The 14450-nt window shown below is 41.9% G+C and overlaps 1 protein-coding gene across 1 annotated transcript in view; it reads right to left on the reverse strand.

The window, feature by feature from the left end:
- Window positions 1–14450, reverse strand: part of ME2 (malic enzyme 2) — a 32691-nt gene that overhangs the window by 1403 nt on the left and 16838 nt on the right. Inside the window, exons 4-15 of the mRNA XM_005145397.3 lie at window positions 13291–13440; window positions 10202–10277; window positions 9316–9477; window positions 8690–8793; window positions 8237–8346; window positions 8034–8131; window positions 6890–7003; window positions 6690–6804; window positions 5394–5536; window positions 1609–1711; window positions 898–968; window positions 18–116 (exon numbers count right to left, since the gene is read on the reverse strand). Coding sequence (XP_005145454.1) covers window positions 18–116; window positions 898–968; window positions 1609–1711; window positions 5394–5536; window positions 6690–6804; window positions 6890–7003; window positions 8034–8131; window positions 8237–8346; window positions 8690–8793; window positions 9316–9477; window positions 10202–10277; window positions 13291–13440 — 1345 coding nt within the window. The remainder of the gene's footprint in view (window positions 1–17; window positions 117–897; window positions 969–1608; window positions 1712–5393; window positions 5537–6689; window positions 6805–6889; window positions 7004–8033; window positions 8132–8236; window positions 8347–8689; window positions 8794–9315; window positions 9478–10201; window positions 10278–13290; window positions 13441–14450) is intronic.

Consider the following 14450-nt stretch of genomic DNA (forward strand, 5'->3'; position numbering starts at 1 on the left):
TTATGCTTCATACTCACCTTGACAGCAATATAAATAGAAACTTCCCTGATATTAGACAGTGGAGGATAGAGTCTTCCCTGTGCAAGTTCTTCATCAGTCAACTGTTCCGACAATGCCTGGGTTAGAAAAACAAACAAATCCTTAAAGCAGCTCCAGTGCCTAAAGGGGCTACAGGAAACCTGGAGAGGGGCTTGGGACAAGGGCCTGCAGGGACAGGCCAAGGGGAATGGCTTGAACCTGCCAGAACAGGGGAGACTGAGCTGAGCTCTGAGGCAGAAGCTGTTCCCTGTGAGGGTGCTGAGGCGCTGGCACAGGGTGCCCAGAGAAGCTGTGGCTGCCCCATCCCTGGCAGTGTTCAAGGCCAGGTTGGACACAGGGGCTTGGAGCAAGCTGCTCCAGTGGAAGGGGTCCCTGCCCATGGCAGGGGCTGGAAATGGATGAGCTTTAAGGTCCCTTCCAACACAAAACAGCCTGGGATTCTATTTACTCTTCCCAAATGGGATCAGTAACACACTAAAACACCTGAGAGAACAAGTTCCAGTGTTCTTACTACTAAAGTGCTCCCAAAGCACTAGAAAAACACAGTCACAAAATCTCAAAATTCTCGAAGATCAACTCAGGCCTGCTGCCAGACATACAAGGTGGGGAGGCAACATACACATGGACAGATTTCCTATTTGAGTGTTTAGTTTCTGGATGAAAAAAATCAAAATTGCAGTGGAAGCTGACACTTTCCACAATTTTGTCTGATCAAAATCCGTTTTTTCCCATTGGGGATGGATAAACCAAGCAGAAATCAAACAGGAAGACTGAGAGTTTCAGCAGGACTGGAGGAATTGCCCATCGTGCCATCCACCATCGCGCCAGAAGCCCAGCTTACTCTGTTCCCCCACTTACCTTAGCAGCTTCTAGGAAAACCTTATCGCTAATATGTCGAACGCTGCTGAGGATCACAGCAAGAGCCACACCTACAGTGAAATTATTGCCAATTAGGACACATCACTTTAAAACAGCAGCCTGCTGCTGAGAGCTGACAGTCATCTAGAATGCTGGGGGTTTTACTAATCTTCCCATAGCTTTCTACACACATTCACAAAACTCTCAGCATGTGTGCGAGTCATTTACCCTAACAGGTAGGTTTTAGCAAGGAGCTACAGATTAGCAGCTTAAGGAAGGACAGGGAGAGAAATATCCCCAGTGCTTCTCACTTGTGCAGAGGTTAGCTTCAAGGGGAGCATATTAACACCTATTTTGTCCTCCCCCTGCTTCCCCCACAAATAAGCAGAAGAACCCACAATGCAGCAGCTTTCAAATCCTTTAATAACATCCTTCTGTTTTCTTAGAAACAATCAGTTGGGTGAGCTCACTGTGTGCATGTTTGCATGTGTAGCTAAACACGCCTAACATCCGTCCTTAACTGATTTTCTTTCATTGATTCTGCTGATTAAATTCTCAACTTTAAAGCAATTAAAGCATTTAAATGCTGGTAATGCCTCATGCTGCTTCACTAACTGTGCCTAGTGTAGCAAGGGAACCTGGGAAGAGGTGCTAATAACCCAGAGTTAAAGATTAAATGATTTTTAAGTAGATTTTTAACAATTTTATTACCTGGAAAAATATAAGCATTGTTTCCTTGGCCTGGTTTGAAGCTTCTTCCATCTTTCAGAGTCACCAGCTCAAAGGGACTGCCACTGGCAAATAAGCAACGGCCCTGTTAAACAGAGGAATGATCATAGTTAGGCAGCTTTTAAAGAACCAGGAGTATGGAGTCATTATGAAATGCAGGGATACCAGAGTCCTGCAGCTCCCAGCTTTAGGTCTGAGATATAAAGGTACTTGACCATACAGCAAAATGGCAAATGGCCCTTCTGAAAGCAACCTCATTCAAAGACACACGTAAATCCCTTGCTGACTCTGTTTCTAGATGACAGCCACCAAACCCACTCTTTCCAGTAGGGCCTGGAAGAGATACAAGAATCAGTAAGCACCTGCATGTTTCTGCACAAACATTACGGCAAACATCTGGAAAGGGAGAGCAAGCACACACATTGAATTGTGCTGCTTTCTAAAGAGTTGGAGCAATCTATTTGTTTTATCATTCACAGTTCTTTAAGACAGCAATGTTTAGAGGAACTGCTCACAGGCAAAATAAAGTATTTGTGTGTTAATCATTATTATAACCATAACCAAGATCGGGACCCGCCAACACAGGGACTGCACAAAGACAGCTGAAAACGGCCACTTTCAAAAGGAGATTTGAGTAAAAGTACAGTAAGAAAAGGGCACTTGTTTAGTGAAGGGTGGGAGAGTGAAAGGGGGAGTGCAGTATCATACTTGCTGAGAGCTCTCAGAAGGGTGAATAATGCAGTTTCCTTACCCTTCCTTTGAAAAGCATGTTAATCAGCATGAAACATCAAAGCAAATCCAGAGCTTGAAGTGTGAAATACACCCTCCAGATAAATGACCCTTTCCTCAGGCAATAAACTCCCTGTAAGCAAAAAATATCTACTTTCTTCTGAGTAACATTTAATAGCATTACTTTAACATGCTTAAGGCTACCCAGGACCACTATGTTTGAAAATAAACCACCAGAGAGGCTAAAGTCTTGGGAGCTATGTTTGAATCTTAAGGCATACCCATGACAATAGCCTTTTTGTGTAGGGAGCAAAATGTATGGATGCATTTGAGACAGGACCAAAGGACAATGAATATTAAAACACAGCAAAAGCCCACACAATGCACAGTGGCAAAGGGCACTAAAGCATCGTCGGGCTGTTACAGGTGCCACCTGCTGGAAAAAGGATAAGGAATAGAAGGCTAGTGATGATACCTTCCTCACTGAGCTCCTACCTAAGATTTCACACCAGGATTAGGCTATTCCCGAGGCCAGAAGACACATGGGGCTGACAGCTCTGATCCGTAACTGCTTGACAACCTTTGATAGTTAAAACATTGCACTTTAAGGGCAAACGAGGGGTAAACTGAGTACATTTCAGAGAACTGAAAAGCACTATGAAAACAAATATTAGATGTGGATAAAGAGCCAGAAACATTACAAAATTTATGGAACTAAATTAGACCCATTCATTTACTGACCAGGACTATTTAATCATCCAAATAACCTATGTCTATAAACTTTCCATAAGCTGTCTATAAACTTTCCATAACTTATGGAAAATAATGAATAAAAGGACATATAGATTCAATAGAGGAGAAAACTACTAAAAGCACCTCTCTCCATTTGGCACATACTCTTCAAATAGCACTATGCTCACACAGCTACTTCAGTGAAGACAGGGATGCTGGTGAGGGACTATTCATTAGGGACTGTAGTGATAGGACAAGGGGTAACGGGTTGAAACTGAAACAGCAGAGGTTTAGACTGGATATAAGGAAAAAATTCTTTACTGTGAGGGTGGTGAGGTACTGGAATGGGTTGCCCAGGGAGGTTGTGAATGCTCCATCCCTGGCAGTGTTCAAGACCAGGTTGGATGAAGCCTTGGGTGATATGGTTTAGTGTGAGGTGTCCCTGCCCATGGCAGGGGGGTTGGAACTGGATGATCTTAAGGTCCTTTCCAATCCTAACTATGATTCTATGATTCTATTACCACACCTGAATTCTACCAGCACAGTCTAATCTTGCTTCTGCATCTGATAACAACTGCCCCAAAGTCTGACTTGTGCGGCTCAACACACAGCCATGGGGAACAAGTGAGCCTCTTCCCTTAAAACATATATTGCTCTGTTGATATTCCATAAAAAGTGTAAGTAAAAATTAGGCTGATTCTCCCTCTTATAGTGCTGCTGGCCTCCTTCAGCCACCAGAGATGCCAGTGGGTTTCACTTTATGCCACCTAAAGGCTTTGCTGTGTAATGAACACTTGTTTACTTTTTATCCAAGATACTGGAATTCAATTTTGCATACTGAAACACTGCCCAAATCACTATTCTGACTAATGCAAAGTATCTGAGACATATTAAACCATCTTCATTTAAAACCATTTTCATTTATTATTAAAAGCTTTTGCCCAGAGGCTGTTATTCCTGGCAAGGACTCACTCTGGACCTGCAAATCTCTGTTAATAAGAGCTCCCTCCAAGCTGACAGGGCCAGTAACAAAGAAAACCCGGGTGCCAACTGGACATAATGGAATTATACCCTTCCCAGAGTTAAGCTAACATCCCTGAGGTTGTAGTGCTGTAAAATGAACCACACTAAAATTGGAAGGAAGGAGTTCATGGTTCTGCATCAAGAAACAAGGAAAGATCTCCACCCATTCATTTTCATGTGTGAGTCACTTGCTTTGGAACTGCATTAAGAAAAAAAAAGTTAAAAAAGAAGTCTTTTCATGAGTCCCACCTCTGAAGCCTGCAGGCAGGCCCTGTGGATAAGGAGAGATCACAGTGAGCTGGAGCTACCATGTAGAGGAAAGGCAGTTCACGGTGTCAGAGAGAGTGCTCTATCTGCCTGATGCTCCCTTGGCCCCACCTCTGCCCTCAAACTCTCTCCAGAGACAATTAGTTTCATATAAAAGGTAGTGCAGACGGATAAAAGACAGAGATCTGGTGGTGCTGATGACAGTGTTACTGAAAAACACCCAAAACCCCCAACCTCTGACCCCCACAAACACTCCAGAGTGTAATGGCTTGGAGGTAATGGTGCAGAATGATATATCATGTATTGGTTCACTCATTTCAGTGGTTGGTGATGCCAGCGTATGAGACACAGACTTTGTGAGAGGGGATCACAAGGACACTGACTCCTGCACAGGAATCAAGGTCTTCATGGGTCATTGTTTATGATATGAGTTCTGACTCGCAGACGCTAGGAAATGACTGAGTACAAAGCAAAATTCCTGAACTGATGCAAGAACATTACCTGCTTTAAGGATTTTATTCAACCATTAGATGTTACAGGTCTCCCCTAGTCTCTATTACAGTATTAACTTAAGATCATACAATCCCAGACTGGGGTGGGTTTGAAGGAACCCTAAAACTCATCCAGTCCCATCCCCACGCCATAGGCAGGGATGCCCTCCATGAGACCAGGCTGCTACAAGCCCCATATTTAAAACCCAAAATATATAAAAAAGTACGGTTTGAAACAGTTTATTGAATAAAGCTATGAAACAGCACCTCCTGGTCATTCTTTTAAAAAGTAGTAACAAAGATTTTGGCCATTTTAAGCTTTTAAGCAAAATGTCGTTTAAAAATCAAAACTTCTTTTCACATAACCTCCATTTACTTTTTGCCAGAAGACTGGAAAGATCTGAATTATTATGTCAGTAACTCCAAATAATAAAAAAAAATAATGGAGTTCTTGTATTCTCACAGTCAGTAAACAGTTCCATCACTAATGTTGCCAATAGGTCAACATTTCTGAATGTTACATACCTCTGTTAATGTATATGCTTCCTCTGCTGTGCACTCAGATTTCACTGTGGGGTTACTTAGTGCAAATATTATGGGTCGCTCATTGATAGAGGCCATTGCTTTGATCACATCCTGAGAGAAGAGCCGCCCAGCTCCTGCAACTCCTGGAATAAATTGAAAGACATAAAAATAGAATCAATACTTGTCTGCCTCAGGGCAGGTGACAGTGACTGTAGATTAAGTTCTTATGAACCCTGAAGTCTCCCACTCAGAGCAAAGCATCGCAGGCTTTTCTAGCAGCAGAAGGAAACCAGGCACTGCTCTGTTTCTGGCTGCTTAAAATTCTCATTTTCACAGGAACATCTAATTAATGTGTTCCAAAAGCCTATTTTACATAATTTTTTTGTATTAATATGTGCAAAGAACACTTATCACTGCCCTGTGGGAACTGCAGATTCTTCACAGATGATTCATCCTCGCTGGGTGTTAACTGTGCAATGCACATTCCCTTCATGCCAGTATTTCTCACCACACCCAAACACATAGGTGCAAACACATAAAAACAGCATACATGTACACTGGCTATAGGCTTCAGGAAAGCTACTCAGCTATAAACCTGCAATTTTCCAGATAAATCACGTGCAAAGGAAATTGCAGAGTTGCACTAGGTAATACCTGTAATCCCACCTGACCTCTTGCAGAAGCCACAGTTATAAATCCATACCTACATATGTCAGTAACGTAACAGGTATAGGTGACCTGCGGCATGAAATAAGCTCCTTCAAGCCATGCTGCTTGCCAGAGAAGCTAATGGGGGAGGGAAGGCCAGAAAATTATAATTACTCAAGTTAAGATATTCCTGCAAAGCAGAAAAAGTGGTGTTTGTGACTGTTGTCATCTTGTTGCTGTTGTAGGAGATGTGTCTGGGGAGAAAAAGGTTGCATTTTTGCCTTCCTGACTCTTAGTCCCTTTCATTACAACTTCAGTTCATTATGGCCATGCAGTCCCTGAGAACATGCTCAGTCTTCTAAGTCTAATATGAGCCAGACAAGGAAGAGAGGAAGCAGTTAACACGGTCACAAGAGGCAGAAGGAGCTGAATGAAGGTTGCACTGTGAGCTCACTGAACACTGTGAACTAACTGTGAGCTAACCTGCAGTTCAGTGTATTTTCAAGCAGAAAATTGAACTCACATTTTCATCTTACACCAGCAGAAATGCAGATAACTGTCATCAATCTCCTTGGAGCCACATCAGTGAATCAAACGCAGCAAATAACCGAATGATGGAGATACAGGATCAAAAATAAACTCACTTACCAATGATAGCTGAAGGCCGAAGTACATTCACTGCCTCCACAAATGTCTTTGGTATCTGCTCTGGAACCTGATGCGTAAATGGTTCTTGATTAGCATCAACCTTTTGTTCTCGGCCCTGTAGATAAAAGGTTGAATATTTTTGTGAGGAAGACATAGAAAGCATCAGTACTGTGGTATTTCAAGGCATGGTGCACCCTTACCTGAACCAGTAAACCATATTTGTCAAACATCCATATTCTCCTATAGGCTTCCTCAGCAGAAACACCACTTTCCATCATAGCCATAACAATGAGGTTTGCAATTCCCAGCGCAGCCTTAGGGATAAAAGGACGTGGATTTTTAGTAACTCACAAAAAAACATTTCTCATCACAAATTATAACCACCACCCAGTGCAAGATCTCCACAAAACTCATTTAATAAGCCAGTTCTGAAACACAATCAGTGTTTCCCTAGATGGGGACAGACTACCGGCATCAACAGTGTCATGTTTTCAAGCACAAGAGAGGCAACATTTCTGGGTGTTGTGCCCCCATGTCTGCACCAGTTCAGCAGCCACTATAAAGCAGCCCAGCCAGACAGTAACAGTAATTTAGTGCTGCAAGCCCTCCTGTCAAGAAACTATAGCACAGTATTTTGTGCCCAGCTGCTTTCCAATCCTGTCTTTGCTCCTGCTGCCCGTGATAAAGGCCTTGCTGACACAGGGCACAAAGTAGGTGCTGGCAATGCTTCCCTCACATCCTTTCTCTTGGCTTGCTGCACATGCTGCTAAATCTGGCAAGAGAAATAAGGTAGAAGTGCAGAGCAGGGCAACAACACAACATTGGGTAGTTAGTGCAATCACAACCTTCCCCAGCTGGAGAAATTTTCAGCTAATTAAGTTATTTTGCCAGCACCATAGAAGCAATTTCACTGATATATCAAGAAGCATGGTGCTGGTCCTGACACGGCTGCCCCAGTGAACTTGCTGCAAAAAGCTACTGATTTAACTTGCGAAGAAAACCACCATGTACATCTCTCCAATGCTACAAAAATTAACAAGATGCTCTTTCCTTCTCTCTTACTAATTATAATTTTATGGTACGTTCCCCTTCAACTACACACAAGTTACTGATGCTTTTTTCAAGTCCATGTAAGAAAGTGAAAAACTTGAGTCTTGTAAATGTTAAACACCTTTCAAATAGTCAACTTTCAGCAGGTAGTCCCTCCTGTTAATGTATTTCAGCTGACCTCACATAAAAAGTCCTGCAATGGAATTCAGAGAATGTGAATCTCCATGAGTCCTACAGAGCCAGAAAATAGACAGTTAAATCTCTTGTTGCTCTAGAGCCCTTAAGAGAACTCACCTCTCCTGCCCCAAGGAACAGCACTTTTTGCTCTGCAAGTGGTTTACCCGTGGCTTTCTGTGCTGCCAGCAGTCCTGCCAAAGCCACTGAAGCTGTCCCTGTGAAAGCAGTACAAATCTAAGGTGAGCCGAACAGATTTCTGTGGTAGATTATGGCTTTAGGCAAAATTTCTGCACACACATTAAGGAACATAAGGGGTGTACCTTGAATATCATCATTGAAGGTACAATATTTCTCTCTGTATTTTCTTAAAAAACGAAAAGCGTTGTGGTTTCCAAAGTCTTCAAACTGGATAAGTGTGTTCTGGCCATACCTACAGAATGCGGCAAATATTCCTATCACCAGACACATCAAGAAATACAATCCTTTTAAAACAAATCCTGCATGTAATCTATTATCTTTGGAAAGAGATTGTCCTCAGGCCTCTCACTGTTTGAAACAGTTCCGTCTCTGTTCTATGTGTACTTAAGAGATAACTACAAGCAACATGTTCCAGGTCACAAAGATAAATCACTATAGGGGCAGACATACAGCCATGCCTCTTGACTTCTAGTCTTATTCTTATTCCATAAATGACTGTTTCAAGGACTGCGTCTTAGGGTCTTATTCTGCCAGCACTTCTGGCCATATTACATGCAAGAATATTCGTGTCATACCTGTCTGTAATGGCTTCCATAAATTCATCAATTAGGTCGTCATAGACCTGAGAGCGATCCCTTTTTTGGTATAGTCCCATGTAAAATGGGTCTTTTAAGAGCGTCTGAAAAAGAATAAATCAGATAGTAGCAGGATGAATCACTTCCTCAATATCCACTTTTGAGAGTTCACAGTAACACATTTCATCCCAAAGATATTGCATTTATATAGCCACAGTAACTGCCTCCAGTCTGTATCAATGTTCAGTAATCTCAGCTGGCACTTGAGATTGGTGATGGCTGCTTTTAAAATGGAACAAATCAATACTGTGAACAATAAACTGCTTTAATAAAGCTGATTCATATTTCCAGCTTCTTAAAGTCAGGTCAACCCGATAGTCTGTTTTACAGTGCTGAAGCATTCAGATTACTTCCAAATGCAACATTTCACTGACAAATTAATTGGTATTTTTCAGTCACTTATATTTAACAGTATAATGAATTCCAAATCATTTACTCTTACATAAAAGATTAGGTTTTATCTTTAACAAAAGTGCTGAAATAAATATCTTCTCTTACAGGACTAAATACTCTTAAATACTTTTCATAGGAATAAATTAGGGCAGGCAAAGTGCAGTGAAACTCACTGTATTATCAGTTCCAACGTCGATGCACACAGGCAAGCATTTATCTGGATTTATTCCTGCACAGGCTGTATATAAACACAGTTTTCCTACTGGTATTCCCATCCCATACACACCTAGATCTCCGAGACCCAATATTCTTTCTCCATCAGTTACAACAACAGCCTGAAAACAAAAGGAGGTGAAATTATATATGATCACTGAAATTCATAAAGTTTAGAGCAATACCAGCAAAAATTCAGGTATGTTTGCACAGTCAAGAAATAGATTACAAGGAATATTTTACTTGAAGCAATAAAGCTTAATGTTAGAATCTGATATGCTTTTTCTTTGCCAAAACCCACTGAGTGGGAAGAATCCAAGCTGCTGTATGGAACTGCAGCTTGTAACTTGGCTTTATTATTTCCATTTGTAAATAATCCAGACATCAAAAAATTTCTGCAACTATTGTTCACTTCATCTCCTCATGGTTCTTGATTCATCTGGGCCATAGAGGACTTAATGGCAAAATGTGGGCCTCTAAACTACCATTTCTCTGTCCTAATTGGAGGACAAGATCACTCCTTCTACTGCTATGTAAAACAGTAAGGAAGACCTAGAGGTGCATCCCCCAACACCTCCCCAAAAGGTGGAATAAAGAAGTGAAATAAAACGTTTGGCAAATCTAGTTCTCATCATCACCATTTACTCAAACCACAAACCTCATATTTAGGATAAAACACTGCTCTTCAACGTACACTTCATCTTCATAAGCTGCATTTTGCCATCATTGTCAAACAGCCAAGGATGTATTGTTCAGTATTTACAGTTCCATCAGGAGGTGACAAATCTTAAGAAGCTCAACTGAGATTAAATAACAACCAGGAAAAATATTATACAGTGTTAATACCTTAACGTCATTCTCTGGCCAGTTGTTCACAATTGACCTTATATGGCCTCTGTCTGAGATAGAAATAAATAATCCTCTGAAAGAAAAAAAAAACAACACAAAAATAATTCATAGGTAACAGAAATTTCACCTTGCTTTATAAAGCTCAATGTCAAACAGAAGAGATTGCTTAAAATCAAAAGCGTAGTCAGACATATATCACTCAAAGAACAATTTCTAACACAGAAGTCTGTACTTTGACACTCTAAAATAAGAGCACAGAGAGAACAGTTTTCCTGATGCTCCCTGGATTTTACACTGCTATAGATAATCACCTAAATACTCCTCGAGGGCAAAATACCTCTGGTGTTAGCATCAGACAGGACAGGATCTACACTCCTCTCTAAGGATATGAGAAGGGAACATGGTCCTAAGCCTGGCTTTACCTTAGTGAGTCTCCATCCATGGCATTACAAAAGATTAGGGGAGGGAAAAGGAAGGGACAACAAAGACAGGGACTGAGCATAGTCTTCTGCAAGACCAGAAGAACAGTGCTTCCCCCTGCTGACTGTTCATGGGGGGGGGAACCATGACAGAGAAAAAGAAGTGGAAAGGAGAAGAGATGAAGTGTCTGTATTTCTTCTGCTTGAGCAAGCCCTCTGTTTTTAGGAGGAAAGGGGGCATGAAAGGCTCAGCAGAGGTGGTAACAGATAAATCACCAACACTTGGAAAGTGCTAGTTCTCAGAAAGAAGGGGGGACATCCTGAATTCCAGACCATGCTGCTCCTTCTTACAGACAACTTCTAGATTGGCACAAGTTTCAAATTGGTTGATAATACATAGAGATGTGGAAAAGGAAAGGAGGAAAGTAAGAACTAAGGGTGTATCTTTCACATCCCATCCCAGATGGGGAGCAAACGCATGAGTTCCTTACTGTCTTTACCATAGCAGCTGCACTACATAGCCAGCTCCTCATGACAGTGAAGGATTAGCCCTTCCTCCACACAGCACTAAAGCCTGCAAGCTTTCTAGAGGACTCCAGAAATACACCTGGAATTGCAGTGAGACTGCCATGGAAAAGAGCTGATATCACTGCCAGTCTGACCTGATTCAGAGCTTAACAAAGAGCTAAATAACCTGAATAGTTGTTTTGAAGTCACTGCTGAACCCAACCTGATGCCAGATAAGTGTATTTACTGTGCCAGAGTAACTGAAAGCTGAGTAACTCCTAGTAGCACTGCTTTAATACGGGGACTATCTGCATTCAACAGTCTATTAAGCAACCACAAGCCAAGCCTCTCCCTTTCTGCTTTGCCAACATCATTCCAACTGCTTGCTGACCTCTGCTCCTGCACCCAAGATGTCTGCTGTGCTGCTCTGCAAGAACACCATGAGATGTCTCCAGCACTGCGACCCTTTGCCACCAGCAGAAACACAGAATCCCAGACTGGTTTGGGTTAAAGGGACCTTAAAGCTCATTCAGCTCCAACCCCTGCCACGGGCAGGGACACCTTCCACTGGAGCAGCTGCTCCAAGCCCCTGTGTCCAACCTGGCCATGAACACGGCCAGGGATGGGGCAGCCACAGCTTCTCTGGGCACCCTGTGCCAGCGCCTCAGCACCCTCCCAGGGAACAGCTTCTGTCTAAGAGCTCAGCTCAGTCTCCCCTCGGGGAAAGGTTAAAGCCATTCCCTTTGGCCTGTTCAGTCCTCTGAAGATGTTAGTAACAGCTCTGAGCTGCAATTAGCCTGAGATTCCTCCAGCAAAACTGCTGTATGGCTGTGCATGCCCTTGTGTTTCTGCTCCTGTGGAGGGTTGCAGAGGGGAGTATCTCCAATGAATCTACTTGAAGTTACCCTTTCTGAACAGGGGCTGAGAGTGGATGACCTCCAGAAATCCCTTCAAGTCTGCATTTCCCTTCAAATGCTCTGTTCTGGTACAGATCCTCAGACCCAGATGTGATTTTGAGAGCTGGAGAAAGCCACAGCACTCTCCTTGGAACTAAGGAGCTGTATGGCATTGCCATGTGCTCCTTCATTTAATCCTTTACTTGGCAAGCTACCATTTTTGAAAAGCCAAAAGCTTGATATTGTCACATTTGCTTCTGTAGTAGTGCCACCAGATATCACCAACTGTGCATACACGTCATACAGTCATTGCAGGCAAATACAGCCCACACTGTGGCAGCATGCTCCCTCCTGCTTAAGCCATAGCCACCAGTGGGGGTTGTGGTGGCTGCTGCATCCAGCTTACTCTGGTCTTTGGTGGTCAAGTACTGCCAGGAACACTGATCCAGACCTCTTGCTGGTACACAGCTATGACTACCAGTCAGTCATCTCACTCTATGAACAGTGGGCAGCCCGGGGCCTGTGGAGTTCTGCACAGCAGCAGACTGCACTCCAGGATCTTCCCTTGAACAGGAATACCTCCCAGTGTTACTCCTTGAGGCTGAGAGATTCCTTGCCACAAAAGATCATCAGTAAGTGATTAACAGCATGCTAAACTTTGAAGCCTTAAGTAAGGGATATAAATATGTATTGATTGCACATATATAATCCTTTGGACATAAACTGATGACCAACTGTAGGATGGATCCAGCTGTACGTAGACTCCTCTCTGAGGAGTTTAGAAAGTAAGGGGGTCCTTTCTGAATCTTATGACTCAACACGAGGATCTCCCTGACAGTTCTCTCTGACCCTGTGCTCTATACAGTAAATAATCAAGTGTACCTTGCCACTGAATCTTGTTAAACCACTGTCTGCATTTATTATTGGACTTTGTCATATCAATAAAGTATATTGCTGTTTCCCTCTTACTGAGTGAAGTGCATGACTGCATCCATGGCAGGCATCTAGAAAAAGATGGAAGGCAGTTGAAGCCCTGCACCTGTGGTATTTATGCAACATATTACCACTTCCATTTTCAAATGTTCTTTTTCTGATACAACCCAGGTCTTGAGATACTATTTAGTGAACATTTACTGCCTGAATTTACACAAGTCTTGAATACCTGAATTCCAATGAAAATGACATGAAAGATTTCCACACCTCAGGCAACTATTGATAAAAACTGTCATTAAAAGTAGCAGCAGTACATATCTATTGCTCTTACTTTGGTCTCCTGAAGATGTGGCCGTACTGGGAGCAGGCAAGGCCCACTGTTGGAGTGTATACAATTGGCATTAACCGCTCGATATCATCTTGTAATACCCTATAAAATAATTTTTCATTTCTCTCTTGGATTCCCATTATATAGATATACCTGAAATTAAGCAAAAGAGGAAAAAAAAGTCATTTATTGTTTCACACTTATGCTTATTTAAAACAATATGAAAAACGTCAAAGCAGAAAACAAGTTTGCTCTGTATTCTTTCTGCATGAAGTTGCTGCTTCCACTCAAGACTTTGAGTACTAAACACAAGCTGGAAAAGAGAGCAGCAGAACTGAAAAGCTGAAATAAGAATAGTGGATATGACATACCATGCATGTAAACATGCACTGTGATAAAAGACAACCCATGGATTCATTACAGGATGCAGCTGGGAATCTCATCACTGTTAAAAAATACCAGTGAAAGAATTTTTCATCCAAAAAAAATAAGGTCCTGACAGTAAGGTGTTGTTAATCTTAATATTAACACAGTTGTAAAACAGATTAACTCCTAACAACAGTTCATTCTGAAGGACTTACCCAGGTGTGCCAACTAAACCTGCATTTTTGCAAATTCACCTACCAACCTTATCACATATTGATTCACATTCAGTCTTGCTGACCCAACTACATAAACACAATGAATTAGTGATTTATCTTAGGCTACAGCCACTTTGCCAATACAGATGACATAATATGTTTCAGAACAGCAAGTGACATGAGTGTATTTGAAAATCATCTTTGGTTTTCATGAGAAATAGTTTTGTGTGGTCCAGTAAGCCTCGAACCATGCCAGTTCTCCTCACACTGTTAGGAGACTGCATATTTTTATATGCAGATATACACAGGCATATATAAAAACAATAACAGGATGCTAAAATTGTGTTATTAAAAAAAAAACAACCCACATTTCTTCACCAAACTAGTATGCCAAATAGAAAAATAATGTAAAAAAATTACACATTATGAATTTCAAATTCTGACCCTGTAATTCCTTTCTAGCAGTAACTAGATAAACATTGGTTTTCATTATTAATTATCAAACCCTTCTCACATATTTTTCTAGCATGTGCTAGCTGTCGCCTCCTCTCCCCCAACAGTTCTGCGCTCTAACAACCTGCC

Source organism: Melopsittacus undulatus, chromosome Z (genome assembly GCF_012275295.1).
Source record: "Melopsittacus undulatus isolate bMelUnd1 chromosome Z, bMelUnd1.mat.Z, whole genome shotgun sequence".
Lineage (NCBI taxonomy): Eukaryota > Metazoa > Chordata > Aves > Psittaciformes > Psittaculidae > Melopsittacus > Melopsittacus undulatus.